General features: G+C 44.3%; 1 protein-coding gene across 10 annotated transcripts in view; it reads right to left on the reverse strand.

Moving 5' to 3' along the window:
• Positions 1 to 1,046: 1,046 nt before the first annotated feature.
• Positions 1,047 to 17,999, reverse strand: part of LOC113204576 (uncharacterized) — a 138,480-nt gene continuing 121,527 nt past the window's right edge. For 3 of the 10 annotated variants that reach the window (XM_052263983.1, XM_052263985.1, XM_052263984.1), the window contains 17 exons: positions 9,691 to 9,885; positions 9,456 to 9,598; positions 9,225 to 9,363; positions 7,076 to 9,085; positions 6,377 to 6,610; positions 6,008 to 6,299; positions 5,690 to 5,931; positions 5,459 to 5,600; positions 5,221 to 5,381; positions 4,864 to 4,926; positions 4,055 to 4,401; positions 3,655 to 3,925; positions 3,369 to 3,545; positions 3,105 to 3,274; positions 2,802 to 2,989; positions 2,554 to 2,718; positions 1,047 to 2,464 (listed from right to left, as the gene is read on the reverse strand). In XM_052263983.1, the coding sequence (XP_052119943.1) occupies positions 2,442 to 2,464; positions 2,554 to 2,718; positions 2,802 to 2,989; positions 3,105 to 3,274; positions 3,369 to 3,545; positions 3,655 to 3,925; positions 4,055 to 4,401; positions 4,864 to 4,926; positions 5,221 to 5,381; positions 5,459 to 5,600; positions 5,690 to 5,931; positions 6,008 to 6,299; positions 6,377 to 6,610; positions 7,076 to 9,085; positions 9,225 to 9,363; positions 9,456 to 9,598; positions 9,691 to 9,885 (4,962 nt within the window). In that variant the 3' untranslated portion in view covers positions 1,047 to 2,441. Of the gene's footprint in view, positions 2,465 to 2,553; positions 2,719 to 2,801; positions 2,990 to 3,104; positions 3,275 to 3,368; positions 3,546 to 3,654; positions 3,926 to 4,054; positions 4,402 to 4,863; positions 4,927 to 5,220; positions 5,382 to 5,458; positions 5,601 to 5,689; positions 5,932 to 6,007; positions 6,300 to 6,376; positions 6,611 to 7,075; positions 9,086 to 9,224; positions 9,364 to 9,455; positions 9,599 to 9,690; positions 9,886 to 10,054; positions 10,328 to 17,999 lie in introns of those variants that run through there. The other 7 variants (XM_052263988.1, XM_052263987.1, XM_052263989.1 and 4 more) reach the window with 7 other exon arrangements.

Genomic DNA, 17,999 nt, shown 5'->3' on the forward strand with positions numbered 1-17,999 from the left:
AAAGTAGTCGAATCGACAGGGGAGGACCAGGGTACCACAAAACTACTTTTGGTTCCGCCAGAAACCACCCCTGTCCACAGAAACTTGCGTTTCAATAGGAGGTCTTTTGAATCTGGCCGGCAGCGTACGATGGGCTGCCTACCTCGCAGGAGAACCAGTCCAGGAAGAATAGGCGTAACTCACTTGAAATGGACCGGCGGCGCGAAATTTCGACGGAGAGATTGAAATAGGGTGCTGTCTGACCAATCCCAACCATTTCGAGGGATTTTCAATTTTTTTTCAATTTTGGCAAAATTTACAAAGGCTATAAATTGGTGGGTCCGGATTTCGATGGAGTAGTATTCGAATCGACAGGGGTAAACCAGGCACCACAAAACTACCTTTGTTTCTGTTAAAAACCACCCCTGTCCACAAAAACTTGAGTTTTATAAGAGCTGGTCTCTCTAACTAAGGGCGGGGAGGCTACCTAAGGCGCACTGGCTAGGTAGTGGGTCGGCACCATGATATTTAGACAGAGCATGAGAAAAGGGAGTCGGCCCCACCAATCCAAACCAATTGCACCAATTTTCCAAATTGCCAAGATTTTTAAAAGATAACAAACCAGCCTGGATTTTGACAGAGGAGGATTGAAATCAACAACAAAGAACTAAGGCACCATAAAAAAATCAAGAATCACCCTTTGATGCACATGAAAGGAAGCTCCTCATAGTGTCTGTACAGAGACAAATTGGACCAGCGTTGGCCGTTACTGTCATGTCAACTCACCTATTCTTTTGGGTAAAATGACTCCATAGACTTCTCTTGACGTATTAGTGATGTGAGAATGACGTTTTAGGATCTAAAAAGACGTCATAGTGATGCGAATTTTTATCATTTTGACGTTTTGTGACCAATCTCTGTTGGTAGGGACCCTACACGTGTCTTCAGTCTGTTCTGTTTCTGATGAAGTTGCCCGTGGCCATGCCAGTTGTAGCTACAAAGCTAACTACAACTCACTAGAAACATGGACGTGGTCTTCCTGTGAAATCAGCAAAAAGAGAACAAAATTGTTTGAGCCAAGAGCACTCTTTATTGTTATAGATATACAGTTCATTGTAGGATTGCTACATTACTACAGATCATTTACAGTTGAGTATATGTTGCATATCTACAGATTCTATTTGGTTAACAAGAGGACTTCTTGTAATTTGATCCTAGGACTCTGGTTAAATACTGGATTATTAATAATAAAAACAAAACAAGCGTCAGTACCTACTTTCACGTTATGGTAAAATAAAGGCTGGTTCAGGGTGTTGAAAAAGCAAATATCTAAATTTTTGATTTAAAGAAAAGGTAAGCTGACTTACATGATTTTAAATCAATACTTGAACAGTTCAGTATTGTCAGAAAGGAACGAGTTGATTGTTTCCCTTTATTTGTGGGAAACTACCTCTTAGTGGAGTGGACAAGTATGACTAACTGGACTGTGAATTAAACAGAAGCACAACGCTCACAGTTTGATCTTCTAAAGTTTCGACAATGCAGAAACAGTTTCAAACTCCAAGCTTTTTTCAGTTTAAGTATATCATTTAAGGACTTTTGAGGACTCTTGTATAATATATACCATTGAAGATTTAACATACATATTAAAAAACTAATTTATAACAAATTTATAACAATATATTTCTTTCCAGATAATTTAGAAATAAATAAAGCTACTGGCGAACAAGTTCTATTTATCACTTACAAGTTGATCTGATGAAAAAGCATAAACAAACTTTGGCTATAATTTTAAGTGGTGTATTTAACTTGCCTTTGCAGTACAACATGGGTTCTGCCATATTTATCATAATGGTAGGTTGACTCAATTCCTTCAATGTTAAGATACAATATTTTACACAAAATATGTACAAATTCTAATATACATATACACAAAAATCACAAACAAGAGTAGATTTAGTACATTCCCTCACAGGGAAAACAATATAATTGGGCTTTTTAGTACATAATGGATCAGGATCATTCACTCTTAGCTTACAACTGTAAGCTGTACAACACACACATCAACACACCACTCACTAAAGGCTGACTTTGGGTCTGTTTAAACTTAACGAATGTTGAAAAGCAGATTGAATTTGGCAACACAGCATTTATGTACAAAATTTTCTTAAAGCCATAAAATTTGTCTGCCTGAAGAAACCCGTTTCTCTCTACAAAGTAAAAAGGTATAAAGAATAATCTGTCAGAAATTAAGTTTTTCCGGCTTGAGAAAAACTTTCATGAGCAATCGCATTAAGATGCAGTCATAAGACATTTCACTTCCAGGCACACTGGGTTCTGCTCTCCCTCAAGCAGAACACATCACAAGAATTTACATCTACATATCTTAAATAGAAAAAGGAGTCCTAACAGACTCTGACTATTACGTTTCTTCAAGTTCAATCTTTAAAAATATTAAAAGACTACACACAACTAAATTTAACTCCTGAAAGAAAAAAGAAAAAACACAAAAAATTAATAAGCTATATATATTTTAAGCAAAGGAACAAAGAAACAATTTTCTTGGCTGCATACCATCATCACTGGAATAACAGTTGTGACAGTGCAATTTGTGGTTTCGCACCCTAACATCTGTACCCATGAGGCCATCGCCAAGTTGAACATGGCAGACACAACACTTGAAGCAGTCCATGTGATAGAAGAGCCGCAAACTTTCAATAATCATTGCTGCACCTCTCCCTATAAAAGATAAAAATGTATGATTATCATCCAAAACACATTTAAACAAATTTAATACCAAATTACAGGGAAAAATGAAATACCTAATTCTTCATTACAATGTGAACATTTCTTTTTCCCACTAACACTAAGCATTTTTTCTTGAGAATTAGCTGCATAATTGCCATTAGTGTGACTATGACTCATATTCATATTACTAAGATTGTTGTTGATATTGTTAGATACAGTCTGATTTGGGGGGCGGCTGTCGCGCGCAGGGCTGTTTTCATGTCTGAAGAGGTACAAAAAATAAAATTAAAAATAACAAGACACTAGAATTTGGCCAGATTAGAAGAGGTTACATTATCAAACTATACATAAACGATATGTTACATATTGGGAATTACCTTCGATTGTTTTCATTCATACTAGCTCTGTTCTGCACACGTTGAGTTAGTGTTTGAATAATTGCATCAGGCAATGGTTTTTCTTGTCTAGGAGGTGGTGGTACAGTTGGAGCAGCTGTTGGAACTGGGATATGTGAATGTTGAAGATGATTGTGCAGTGGGAGTTGATGCTAATGGACCACCGAAAATTGAAAGTAAGAGTGAATCGACATTGTCAGAGAATACACATGATTAGAGCATATAATAAGACCTGTATGTGCTTACCTGATGCATGCTGTGCTGATGCTGAGAATGCTGGTACTGCCATGATGGTTGCCCATTGGGTTGAACAGATGTTGGTTTGGATTGAGGATTTTGATTTTGTGATAAGTTGGCAGGTAATGACTTTCGTGAAACAGCATTTCGTTGTTGCTGTTCAGTAATACGTCTGTGCTCTGCCTCCTGGAATATCACATTAAATTGCATTTACAGGGCGAAGACAAAATATCAGAATCTTGTGTACTGAATTTAAAAACACAGAACAACTAAAACAAAAATGTTAACATTCTACCTGTATAAGCCAATGTTGATAATGGTCGCGGTTGCTGTTTCGCTGGCTTTCTGGTTTACGTTTTGCTTGAACCCAAGTGTCTGTGGCAATAATCCTACTTCTTGGTGCCGCGCTCAGAGCATGAAGTGTTTGACGAGTCATCTGCTGACTTCCTGTTGATGATGTAGGAGAGGTCGCAACAGGTACAGATGGCAAACCAACTGCATTATGTCGATGGTGATGTGACTCAACCATTGGGATAGAATCAGACGACAATTGCAGCTGTCCTTGCCTAAAAATCGGTAGTTCATAAAAATAAAATTTTAAAAAATCAATTAGTGGTATTGTTGATTCATTAATTTAAAAAATTTACAAAGTTTAAGTAGGTATATATAAAAAACAGCTAGACATTTTAACTTACCTTGAAAAGCCATTCACACCATGCCTTTCTTGATCAACAATAGATAAGGGTTTAGATAAGGGGATTGGAGGAGGGGGTCTATGATGATTAATGTTCATAGATTGGACCGTTAGGTCTGACTGTTGAAGGTCAGGCAGGGAGAGACGACAGTTTAAAGAAGTGCTACTGTTTGGAACATTTAGCTGATTGTGGCTTCCAGCCCTGTGAGGAGCAGAGACATCCTGCAGAGATCGGTGAGCAGCAGAAGATGATGAGTCCCAGCTTTGATTAGCAGAGAGATATTCCCTCTGCCTTTCAAGTTCAGCCTGCTCTTGTTTCAAACGTTGACGCTCCTCTCTAAGTGCATCCTAAAATCATATATAAAAAGGTTTAAAGTTACTAAGGGGATTTAGATAAAAGAAAACGAGGGTGAAACGACAGCTAGCCTACACTATTACTATCATCAATAAGAAAGCAGAATTTCCAAATATCAAAAGAAGCAACAAGTGTTACACGATTAAGTAACTAAATGACACATAATGTATAATATCAAAAAAATAGCATCTTGGAAAAATGATATGCTTGGTGTAGTAATTTGGTAAATACATAGAGAGTATTAGTCATGTTTATTAATGCACTTCTGTGAGACATGCAATGGGAAACAGCTATTTATATTTGGTTGGAGTCTGAATAGCATCATGTCATCATATAAAATATGAACTAGAGTTGGAGTGAAGAATAACTGCATTGTGGAGAGAGAACAATGAGCGCAATGAAAACACATTTCTCAACAAGATGCATGTTGGATAATAGAAACAATAGACCCTCACCAAATTCATTTCTGAAGGGTTGCAGTTGAATGGTACACCAGCAGGGAGCCTACCAACAATACTCTGTAAATAATGGAACATAGCATATGTACATAAAAAAAAAGCTCGCATCAGTCTGGTATTAAAGTTGAAATATTCTGAATGTAAAACACAGCTAAAAGTAACTATGAAGTTAGAAAAATCTATTAGATTAATCAGGGTTTTAGCAGATCAAAAATTAATTAACAAAGCTACATATATACAAAAAGTGTTACTGTTTCAGAAATACTATGAGAAGCAAGCCACCATATGGGAGGTGATTGATTAAATGTATAGACAGAATAAGAAAAGACAAAGATCAACATATTAGCAGTCTACCTCTTGTTGTCTGAGCTGTTCTTCTTTGGCTCTAATGCGTCTCTGATCTTCTTGACGTGCAGCTTGTTCAGCAGCAACTTTTCGTGACTCTTCAGCCCGCTCCCATTCAAGACGTAACTTCTCTTGTTCAAGTTCTCTTAATTTTGCTGCGAGTTTCTCTCCTGTTCAAACAATGCTTAGGTTACAGCAAAGTCTAACAATAGGAAAATTAATCAAACTCTAATAAGTTTTAGCTTACCAACTTGATGATGGTCACTTGGTGAAAGTATGGTATTAGTACCATAACGCCACTGTTCCTCTTTTTCTAGCATTTCAATTATTTCTCTTTCCTTCTTCATAATTTCATCTTCTTCTGTAGTTGAGCTTGTGTTCCCGAATAGCTGATGAGCATCATAGAAATTTCAGTTTGATTAAAATGAGTCACATTATAAGCATGATTATGATTGAGATACAGGCCATATACACTTACATCATTATTTTGATGGCTATGTTCCTCAAATCCATGCCCTTCAGGTGAATAGTCCATGTGGAGACTGTGAGAGTTTAGATGGTTATCAAGCTCAACCCCCGAATCCCTACTTTCTCCTTGGTTAGAACCATGGTCAGACTCAGGGTATAAAGTTGGTTGCATCTGTCGGTAAAGTTCTTGTTCAAGTCTGCGTTCCTCTTGAAGGAATGAAGTCATATCTGGTGGGGGGGCTACTTTCAACTCTACAAAATAGAAAACAACAAACATGACAGTAATCAAGTTTTAAATTCAAACCAACAAGTATTTACCAATACGCACCACAATCAAGGTAGTTTTCCTCATTGCCTCCATCAATGCCCAAAAAGTCAGATCTCTTTTGACGAATATCTTTAATTAGTCTTTTGGTCGAGCCATGTCGAGTCAAATTCGTACTGTTGTTGTTACTGTTAAAATTCGATGCCATAATGTTCCGCTTTGGGTCTTCTTCATCACTGAGCTCAATTGGAGGTGGAGGTGGTTTTTCTTTGGGAGGCTCAGCTGTCATTGAGGATGTAAGAGGAAAAGCTAAGGGTAAGACAGCTACATCCTGAGGCTGATTGTTGCGGCAAATCTGTAACAGGGGTTATAGATTTCTCTGTAAAAATTAATTAAAGAAAAGAGAGAGAAAAAGAAATATTTGAAACATACATCTTTTTTTGCAATGAACTGGAGCAACTGCTTTGGATCCAAACCATCATGTTTTTGTTCTGGATCAACTCTGCTATATACTGGTTCCATTTTCAGATCCTCTTCCATTAGAGCTTGGTCAAGAAATGAGCTAACATCAATATCAGTTTCGGCTGATGTGAGTGACAACAGTTCTTCAGAAGCAGAAGATTGAGCCCCTCCTGGTTTTCCACTTCGACTGTATGGTATAGGAGCCTGGAACAGGATTATAATTGGGTAAAAGGAATCTTAAACGATATAAGAGAATAGAATACAGAACATTAGTGCAAAATACATGCTTGTGCTTAAAAGTTAATTAATACTGTAAAAGATTATTTCATGCAAACATAAGCTCAGTGAGGTACTTTCATACTACGGAGAACCAATACAACAGGACAACAGAGGTAACTATAAAAATACCTCATTGGTAAGCTATTTTAACTTGAAAATGTAAAAATTAGATAAAGAAATTTTTGAAGACAGATCTACTATAAGTACAAATCTAGTTGAAACTTTAAATGAGGCAAGAAAGAATCTCAACTTTTTAAAAACATATGTTGGTATGTTTGAGGCAAGAAAGAATCTCAATTTAAAAAAAAATATGTTGGTATATTATATCTACTGTATAAAACGTTTTTAATACAAGTTGTAATTTTTCAGCATGAGCAAATTGTTTCTAACCTTATCAAAAGCGGAACTCTCATCACTATCACCAGAGGTCTTCATCACGACCATCTCTGAGACATTATTAGTTAGCTTATCTTCCTCTTGAATGGATTTGTGGCAACTTTGCTGAGCACCAGAGTTGTTGAAGACAAGAAGACACTCAACCTCCCCACCACATGATAAGTTTGATTCATTAGGACTAGTATAAGGCATGAATGGACATTCATTTGGTACTAAAGTACTATTCTCATCAGTGTTAGTTGGCGCCATCACCACATCCTCAGGGATTAGATTTTCCTTAATTTCTAAGTTGATTGAGTCAGTGCACCCAGAAAGATCTTCAACGTCAAGAGGCAAAGTCATTAAAGATGAAGAAACAGGTTCGATACAAGCAGGAGTCATAGATTCAGCATCTGATACGAGCACCACAGGTGGACAGTCATGGCAAACCTCAGGAATTGTTGGAAGACAAGAGTGCTGGACAGAAAACATTTTAGTAGAAGGAGCCAAGTCAGAATTAAAGGCTGGTGATAATAAATTAGATGAATCAACCAACACCTGTGAGTGAGTAGGGGAACCAGCTCCAGAACTTACAGCTTCAGGCTGAGGTGGAACATTTTTGTGTGGAGTTTCGCTGGTCAGATTAATTTTAGCAAGCTGGCTGACAATAGTGGGAGGAGCATACTCATTGTTCCTTTCGTTTTCATAATTTCCATCAAGCATATTTGTACAGGGAACATCAGAAAAATCTGCAGGTTCATCAGCCTGACTTACTGAACATGAGACATCAGCAGTATGAATACCACTGTCTTCTCTGTCTGTGTCTCCACTGTGTGAAGAGAGAACTAGATTCTCATTTGATGAAGCTGATGCAGGATAATTTCTATTAGGACCACAGCTGTCAAGATCTTCTAAGCTTTGGACTCTTTCATAACGCTCGTTATTTAAAAGACTTGATGAATCTACATCCAAACTGTCTAAGGATCTATGGAATGTTCTTTTGTGATAGAATTCACTTTCAGTAGTGTTTGAATTTCTTGCAGAAGAGTCCACAAATGAGCTGTTTGATTTCTGAGCTTCTTGACAGTTTAAGTCTAGTTCACTGCTGCGAAAATTTGCCAACTTATCACGGAAAGAAGGGTCTTTAACAGGTGTTACTTTCTTCAAAGGCTCTTTAGGCGCTTCAAGCTCTGACAAACGATTTTTTATCGAAGCTGGAGTTATTTCAGCAACCGTCTTTGATGTTCTGTCATGTGATGCCACTTGTTCTAAGCTGCTGAGCCGATCCTTTATTGAAGGAGGGGGAGATACAACCACATCTCCAGAAGAACCAAGAATAGGAAGGTTGGAGTTACTACAAGACCTTAGTTCACTGTCAGAAGACTGTTGTCTTTCAAGCCGTGATAGTCTGTCCTTGACAGAAATCTCACTTGAAAGTTGCTTCACTTGTTTCATTTTTTCTGATTGTTCTTCACTCTTTTGTCTTTCAAGGTTTGAAACACGATCACGAATGCTCTTAGAATTGAGAAAATCACCAGCTGCACGAGGGGCAACTTTTAAATGTTCATTTAATTCACTTGATTCTGACCGTTCAAATAATTCTTTTCTCTTTAATATGTTGACTTTAGGAACATTGACCTTCTTTTCAGGACTTTGTAAATCACTTGATGATATATTATCTGATTGAAGTCTTTCAATCTCAGCAATATCTTCCTCTACTTTTGAATCGTTTCTAGGTTTCCGAACAGGAGCAGCAGATTCAATTTGTGTAAATGAGCAGGCTGCCATTTCCTCTGATGTTTCCTCAACACATTCACTTTCTGACCTGGAGATTTGGTTAGCATTCCTTGACTTGACCCGAGTCTCAGTAAAATTAACATAGCCTTGAATGGCTCGGTCATAAGTGTACTCCTCAAGTTCTGAGACTTCATCACGACGTCCATTATGATTCTTTAATTTGCCACTGGGTTCACTATCTCCATTTTGGTCACTAAAGTGAATTTTAACAGAGACATCTCCATCCTCCTGTAAAATTAAATCCAATTATTTATTTTTTTAAATAATAATTTTGGCTCTTACAGAGTATGGTGAGAAATTATCTTAAACAAAGCACTATTTATTTACAAATACTGTATGTGACAAAAGAAACAAAATTGATGCTTACCACACTATTGCTGTCATCATTTCCATAATCTTCACTGACACTACTTTTATCACTGCTGGTACCAATGCCAAGATCACTTAGATCATTTGAATCATCATCTTTGTGAACTAGAAGACTCATTTTCCTCCCCCGTGACGTTCTAGAGCGCAAAAGAAAACAAATAATAAAAAATAACAGTAAACCAAAATAACCGTATGTTGTTAAAAAAAATAAAAGTACTGAAAAAATTACCTCTCCTCCATCATTTCGTTAAAAGTTTTAGCTTTACGTCGGTTTCGTTCATGCTCCTCCAGTTCAAACTTCTTAACTTCCACAACCCTGTCAATTATGTGTTCAACTCGCTTTCTTCGACTACATTTCCAATTGTCTAGGTTCTGGAAAAAAAGTCACCACAAGAATGGTTGGCAGATTATACAAATATTATAATGTAATTCAATACTTTTAGTAGTAGTAAAGGTAAACATACCGATTGCCAGTCTTCTGCTTCATCTCTGACTTCTCTTTTTAACTTTTTTACTTCTTCCACTTTTTTAAGAGTTTCTTGAGCAGATTTAAAGAGGTCACATGGTCCCACTTTGACAAACTGCAAGGGATTGGCAGCCGGTTTAGGAGTAGAGACCTTCGTCATCCTGGTCGGGATATAGTCCATCGTTGAGTCAAGCTGTAACAATCCAGGAACAAAAATTAAACACAAGTCCAGGAAATGTAAAAGAACTGAAAACATTGCCAGTGAAAGAAAGTTCACAGTCAATTTCAAGAGAGAATACGGTAAGTATGCTGCACCAATGATTTGCTAGAAAAGGTCCTCTCTGATGTTTTGTTCTACTCACAAAAAACGTCACGGAGGTAACCTAGCCCCGTAACGTTTAAGAACGTCACCAGCGACATATGCAAAAAAAAATAGAGATCGCACGCAGTGCTGTCGCTGTCATCGTGACAGAACCGTTTTCATTGGGACTATCATTCGCTCACTGCTTCTTGGTCAACTTGCAATTGGCATGTTTTCAGTTACTACCCAAGTACATTCGGTCTGAACACATGTTCGATACTCCGTCACGGCTCAATCAAGCAATATAATCATAATATTGACATTCCGTCGAAGTGTTGTTTCTCTCTGGGCTGGCCGCCGGCCTGGCCGGGCCGCGCATTGTTTGGCGGCCGCGCGCCCCGCTGCCCCGCTCGGCCCGCACGCTACCAGAGCTCCGTTCCCACATTCCCACCCACGCCCCACGCGAGCTGAGCGTAGCGGAGCCGAGCCGAGTGAGCTATTGCCGATACCACGCGGCACGCACACGCCCACGGGAACACTGGAAATCCAGGCGTACGAATGTCGCTCACCTGCAGGCGAGTGAAAATATTCACACACCTGCTGAAGGCGAGCGGGTAAAGATTCGTACACTTACAAGGGTAGCCCATTTATCCGGCCCTAAGTGTGTGAACGATCATTCACACATCTGCAGGTGTGTGTTTTTTCTCACTCCCCGGCAGGTGTGCGACATTCATACACTTGGATTTCAGGTGACCACCAGACTTGTTGCCACGGTCTGTTTCTACTCCAGGCGCGGGGAGCCGGGGAGCGTCCGAAGGACCCCCCACTCCATCCGCTCGGCTGGAATCGCGTCGACCATAGCGACCCAACAATGGACATTACCTAGTCTCGGTGCAGAGCAGGTTGCGGCAGAACGGGCGCTACGGACGCAAGTGTAAGACCAGGAAGGGAGGGGGCAGGAAGGGGAGGGAAATTGACGGACTGGCACGGAACAAAACGCGTCCAACGACAACGACCCACACCACCGCACGGCGCGGGGCGCACCAAATCCCATACCATTGCCATTCCGATCCGATTTAGCATATCTCTCATGACGCAACGCGACCCGCGCCGAGCACCGCGGGCAGGAGGCGGGCCTCGGGCGGGCGGGCGGGGAACACTTCGCACGGGGCGCGGCACGCTAGCCTAGCGCTAGCCTAGCCTCTAGCTGAGAGTTGAGGCCCTTCCACTCACTCACAGCAGCCACGGCGGCCGGGCCGGCAACGCACGCACGAACCTGCTGCGTGGCCCGCACAGAACCTCTGCGGCTTCCACCGCCCACACGCCAGTTTACAAACTTATTTAGCAAACGTGATGCAACAAGTCCAAGCCCATCCCCCCCGCTTCCCTTCCCTTTACCCCCCGGGCCGCCCTGCGCTGGGCTGGCGCGGGGCGCCGCGACGCCGACATCCGACGTGACGGAAGGCGAGGCGGCGGCGCGGCGCCCCGCGCTCTGCTCTTCAACCGGAAGGAAGAGAAAGAAACACGTCCCGCGCCTGAGGAGGGGATCATGAAAAACTAGAGGGGGTACAGATCTCAGACCTTGTCCGAGAAGCAATTAGTCGAGTCTAAAAGTATACTTTCCTACAAGTTTCGATTCCCTATTATCTCAAGGTGCAAAGTTGAGAGCACTCCCGCCCGCCCCAATCCATTTCTTCTCTTATGCCGGATGCATATCGCTCTGTCAAACTGTGAAGCTGTACTGTGACGCAGACGTGCTGACTATTATACATTATCATTTTTGCAGTTCAGCGATAGCGTTAAGTAAATGTATCATCTGATGCAAAAATAGTATAAAAATAAAACAACCCAAAAACCAACAGAGCATGGCACATAGCAGCAGCACCCAAAGCCAAGACTCCCCTCTTGTAGCACCAAACATTCAGACAACGTTCTGAGAACATTCTTTTGGTTCTCTGATGGTTCCGTAGGCGCTCTGAGGAACGAAATGTGTGTGCTACTAGGGCCAAGAACTGGCGCTGCGCGGGTCGTGCCGCGGGCGGAACCAACTCTTCTGTGCGGCGCGCGAGTTTCGCCTCGCGGCGCGTCGCTCTAAAGCGCTCTAAAGCGCTCTAAAGCACGTATGACAACCCTTTTCAATTTCCTCTCCGCGGCAGAGAGCGGCGGGCGGCCGGAGCCACCAGCAGAGCACAAAGGGCACCGCGTCGGCTCCGGAGCGCCGATAGAGCCGTGGAGCGGAGCGGAGCGCGGCGCTCTTTGCAGTTCTTACTTTCGCCCGGCGGCGGCCGCGGCCCACCTGCCCACCTCCCGCTCGTCACACGTAGCTGCCACCCGCAGAGTGTGAGTGTGTGTGTGTGTGTGTGAGTGAGTACACTTGAAAGGAAAACTCACACCACAACTTGACTCCCTTAAGTGCACGAGTATGAGCACTCACACACCTTAAAGTGTGTGGCATTCACACACTTGAGTTTACAGTGCACATTTCATGAGTGTTGTGAACATTCGCAAGTAAAACAAATAAGAAATTTATAAGTGTTCGATTCCGTTTTTCTCAGATTCATTCGGCAAAATACGGGAGCTCCGCGCCTGCGAGGCCCAGGGTAGGCCACCCCGCAGTGCACGCCTGCACTGTAGGCTGGATGTTGCCTACTGATCAGGCGCTATGGAACGTTGCATAGGCTGACCTTGGCATGTTGGTAACGGCGATTGACGGACGTACTTTCTGGATGATCCCTATTTCACACACTGGTTTCCACTGTGTTAGAGAAATGCTGTTATAATATTTACACCAAGAGGGTGGCAATGACAGCAAAGGTGAAACAACCGGTAACTATTGAGCAGGGGGGAAAAGGGGAAGGAGGATAAAAGTACCCCCCCCCCCCTTCCTCGCTCCTGTCGCCGCGTGGGTCGCACACAGTCGCTTGCAGCAGGGCGCGGCAGGACAGCAGCGGATCAGAGGGAAAGGTCGCGTTTCGCCACGGCGAGGGAACGACGAACGACCCCGCCGCGCCACGGCACCGCAGGTTATGAGAAACGGCCGCCCGCGCACCGCGACGCACGGCGCAGCAGCAGCGCGGCGCGAGTACGCACCAGCCGACGTCACGCGCGCGCGCGCGCGCACACACACACACACACACACACACACACACACTTAACGAAGACGCGCATCCCCCGAGGCGATCATGCGTTACAATCAAGCGAAATATCACCGTCCGCCTGGAAACAAAAAGCCGTCGCAGGCCACTCTAGTGGCGGCGATCGGCGCGTTGCATAAAGCTATTATCCCCTGGAGCGCCTCGGCCACAGGGACGGGAATAGGCCGTTTGGTGAACCACCCGGTGCCAAAGGTTACACGTTACTCGCGCGCACACACACACACACACGGTCCGACTGGAGGGCCCCTGGCGCGGCCAGCGATAGGCAAACCCGCACTGCGGGTGAGCGCGGTGGTGGTACACGGTAAAAACAAAGTCTAGTGTTTAGTGTAGAGGGGGAATGAAAAAATTTCAGAGACCTCTTCTGGTTTGAGTAACACTAATCCATTTATAAAGGGGACTCCTAAAAAAATAGAGGAAGATCCCTTGTTTGGAGAGGAAACTTCCTCAAAGTTTTCCCTTTTTGCCTAAGAAAAAGACAGACATTCTTTTTTTACTGTGCAGTATACTGCCCTCCGCGCCGGAGGCTAGGCAGACCCGCAAGGCAGGCGGGTGTGACGGGACTGCCCTCCGCGCCGGGGGCTAGGCAGACCCGCAAGGCAGGAAGGTGTGACTTCCCATAGCGACTAACCGTCCATAGCCCCCGGAGGATTGAAACACGACAATCACCGTCGTTTTCACCCTGAGTTTCCGACTTGACGGAAGTTTAACCTCGGGACCGTACGCTCGGAAGCAGCGGAGGTCGTTGTTTGGGTAGCCGCCACTGACCGTCACTGGCCGCCGCCACCGCGCCCCGGCGACGCCAAACCTGTTCCCAGTGCAGCAGTGTGCAGCTCAGCTTGTGTGCCAGGCTGGAGTCGTCCCGTTCCAGTGTCATTCCAGGCGTGGCTGTTGGAGGCGGGGGGCGTGCAGCTACGTAGGACCTCGCGCAGTTCAACCGACACTGACGCTAGGCTATTCGCCGAGATTTGCTAAACTCTGAGCAGCTCTCCACGGCAGCAGCGGCCACTCCCCACACTATAGCTTTGGCCATCACGCAGCTTCTGAGGAATTCGGGGCGACAAACGGCGGTGTACAAAATGATGCGAAACGAATCGCTGCCTGACCGCGTTAGGTGTCAGCTATCCGCGCCACGCCAAGCTACCCAACGTCGATTCGCGGCTTCCTGTTTTTCTCCCCTAGCCCCCCGCCCCTGTCTGTTTGGCTGAGCTAGCGGCTCTTTTTAGCCCCCCCCCCCTCTACTCCGTCCTCAGCCACTTACTTGTCATTTGAACGTCACCATCCAACCTCTTTCTCATCCTTCTTACTTTTTACTCTGTGCTCAGCAACACGATGAAACTGGTGCGAACGAATGCTTCGCATGTCAGCTTCGATTAAATTGGCTTCACAATTGGCTTCACCTGTTGCAAACAACTTCAAACTATCCGTTGTTGTCTTACAACCATTTGTCCTAACGACAAAGACGAAAGCCTTCGCAGAGCTACATAGACGTAATCGTTCGCCAGGTTTTACACGTATAAAACAAAATTAAGTTGCTGATCCAGGCAGGTATTAATTATAAATAACTGACAACGTTAACAGGGTTTTTTCAACAATCATTACGCCTCCACTACGAATACTTTAAAAACTGCATGATAAGTAGCTCTACTTTACTAGTTCTTTTTGCAGAGTACCACAGCGCACCACACCGTACGACTGCCCGTATTAATATTGATAAGTCTTTCTCCACCTTCGGCGCGCCGGAGCGTCGGAGGAGAAAAAAAGAAACCCTACGGGGCCACCAAGTAGGTGGGACAGAGATAGGTGTACACTTTCAGACAAGGAGGAGTGGATTGGAGGGGGCAAAAAAGAACAAAAATAAAGAGGGGAAAGGGGTGGGGGAGAAAATGGTGCTCGACAAAAACGCAAAGGTGAGCAGCAGAGCACCTGAGTGCTCATAGGAGCAGCATCGGTAATGAGCATCGGGCAAACGGGAGCTCCAACCCCTCGACCGCAAAAAGGCAAGAAAAGAAAAGGGGAAAAGAAAACCCTAACCTTAGATGCCGCGAGTACCTGATATGATGTTGCTTCTTTAAAAATTAGAACACCTTTCACCAAACCGATCTGTCACTAGCCTGTCATCCCAGATCGAACTGCAGGTTGCAAGAAGAAAAGTTTTGCAACGACAAATGATAGTCTTTTGCGTCGAAAGTCCTCATACAAACACATGAAAAGATATTCAGGGCTGTCGGTTTTCGATTATTTTACTTTTCGGGGGGGGGGGGCTGGGCTTAAAGGGATCGCCGCCTTCCTCTTTCCTCAATTAAAAGTCTTAATGAGTTGGCGCAAGATTTGTAAACAAGCAAATAATCGGAAGATTGTAAAACATAATCACACAGCCAATTAGCTACTTGTTGGGGACCCCGCACCCCATTTTCCACGGCCATGAAAATTTAGATCTATTGGGCCGTTAACTCCCAAACGGTTTGAGACGTAAGGGTTCAGGATTAATAAAACAGTAACCTAGGTTTTATTCCTTTTCGTTACATTAAAAAAAAAAGAGTTTTGACAATAAGGGATTGCTAGTGTTTGCCCTCTAAAATGTTCACACCCCTTTGGAATCTCAGGAACTATGTAGAACTTTTCCCTGATCACTTCAAATACTGCTATTTTGACAATAAGCTTAGCCAAATCTCTACATACGAAAACGATCGTGTCATTTAAAAAATCGTTGATTTCTGGTTGGTTGCCTTGTTTTGGTACCACACTGAAGCGATCTTAAAAGTCTGTCGCCGATTTCTGACACCCTCCAATCTGCCCGTTCGGTGGATCGGCTGTTGGCCTCTCTCATTGAGTCGGTGCAGTGCAGCGCAGCGCGTCATGGGGAGGCAATCGCCTCATCAGCATTCAGAGCCGACTCATGAAATGCCAGAGAAATTTCTCATACATAATTGCGCTCTATACTCGCAATGCCGTGGCGGCGGCTCGGCTTTCCCCTACGACTGACGGCAACGGTGAGACAAACCGCGAGGTCATGTGCCTCCGGTGCCAACGCAACACTGATACGTTGCGAGACTTCGTCAACAAATCTGTCATTGAAGGAACGCAATATCAATATCGTGCGCCGACTCAACCCCTGCGTTTGTAAATATTAGGATTGGGTGCCCATCAAAGTTTTGATCAAGTAATTAAGTGGACTGGTGGTGATTTAGAGACACGCTCGCATAATGAAGTAATCGAAAAGATTCCGAACGCTGAAGGGCAGACTCCGCAGAACACCCCCAACAAAAGTACTTCGAATCAGATATTAATTTCGCACCGTGCATCGAGCAATTGCTTGTGGCAGTGTCCACGGCACGAGCTATAGAGGCTAGGCACAGTCCGGTTTGCCTATCAACAATGTCCTTTGTTCGTCAAATTCCGCTTTCACGAGGTGGACCTGGTCACGAGCGGCGGGGCGGGCGCCGCCGAGACTTTGACGCAACCGGCGACATCCGAGCGGCGCCGAGCCGCGCCACGGCCGCGCGCCGCCGACCGACAAATGAGGGCGGCCGTGGACCTGGCCAGCGCAAACAAAAAGGAAACATGAAGAAGAGGCAGGAGGTAAGAATCGGCGGTATTTTGTTTTGTCGCACGGCTTCTGAGAGTGAAAGTGTTTCATTACTTGGCGCCGCCGACGACAGATCGCAATGAATGAACACAGACCTGACCCAGCCAAAATGGGCACTGCGGCGGCCGCCCGCCCGCCAGTCTTCCTCCCTATGACTTTCCCCGGCTGGGCGCGGGCTATTTGAATCTGACATAAGTACGACTGTCCTAGGTGACCAACAAACAGAGCCCGGTTCTGCATTTTATGGGAAAGGACAATCTAGAATCCAGCGAAGATATTTGGATGCAAATTTGTATCCAAAACATTACAAGTTGAACAGCATAGGTACAAATTACTTTTTATTGTGTCTAGATTTTATTTGCATCCGATTGAGATGTGCATAGTCTGTCAATTAAAATGTGTACATGGCATGTTTGATTTGATTAATGTGTAAATGCCTATGCACACATTTATAAATGTGTACATGGGTATGTACACATTATTTAAAGCACACATGCCATGTAAACTTTATTTAAAGTGTACAATGTACACATTTGGATTGACAGAGTACGAACACACCCTCGGTAGAGACAGAATTGTCCTTCATCCCATAGTTCGCAAATGGACGCGCAGTCGTTATAACCCTAAGGTTGTGAAGTTGGATTTCGAGTGTAGGTTGTAGGTCGGCGGTACTTCCGACGGCAAGCCGAGCATGCGCGGGGCAGGGGTGCGACGCCATCAAAGTGCGATAATCTAAGCAGGGATTAAGCAGCGGGGTGAAACCTTCGACCGACTTCTAGATTTTGCGAGCTCATCCCGCGCACGGCCGGCGGCCAGCGGCTATAGCGGCGCTTATTAAAAAGTACTTTCAATCCTGATGGAGCATCGCGCGGCACGGCGCCAGCTGCGACCAACTCCGCAACATTCTCGCTTCTTGAGAGATGTTGCCAATATCAGCGGGCCTCTCCAGCAGCGTTGGGATGCCGGGATCAAGAAGGGCTTGATTACAGGGAGGAGGAGCTGCAAGTCAATGGCTGCTGGGGGCGTGGCTCCTGCGCGGCACGGCTCCCGCGGCAGTACGGCGTACAGCGCCGAGCCACGCCACGACCTCCCCGGGCCGCACGACGCCTCCGCCGCAGCCAAACGGTAAAACTCAAGATCACTCTGCAAACCCAGCCGACAAGCAGCACAAGACAAAAGTTCAGGGTTGTAACAGCTGTACGCCAACGAAAATGGGGTGAAAATGAAGATAAGTTTGACGCAATTCCATACACTTGCTGAAG

This window comes from Frankliniella occidentalis, unplaced genomic scaffold, assembly GCF_000697945.3.
Source record: "Frankliniella occidentalis isolate FOCC.00 unplaced genomic scaffold, Focc_3.1 Scaffold15, whole genome shotgun sequence".
NCBI lineage: Eukaryota > Metazoa > Arthropoda > Insecta > Thysanoptera > Thripidae > Frankliniella > Frankliniella occidentalis.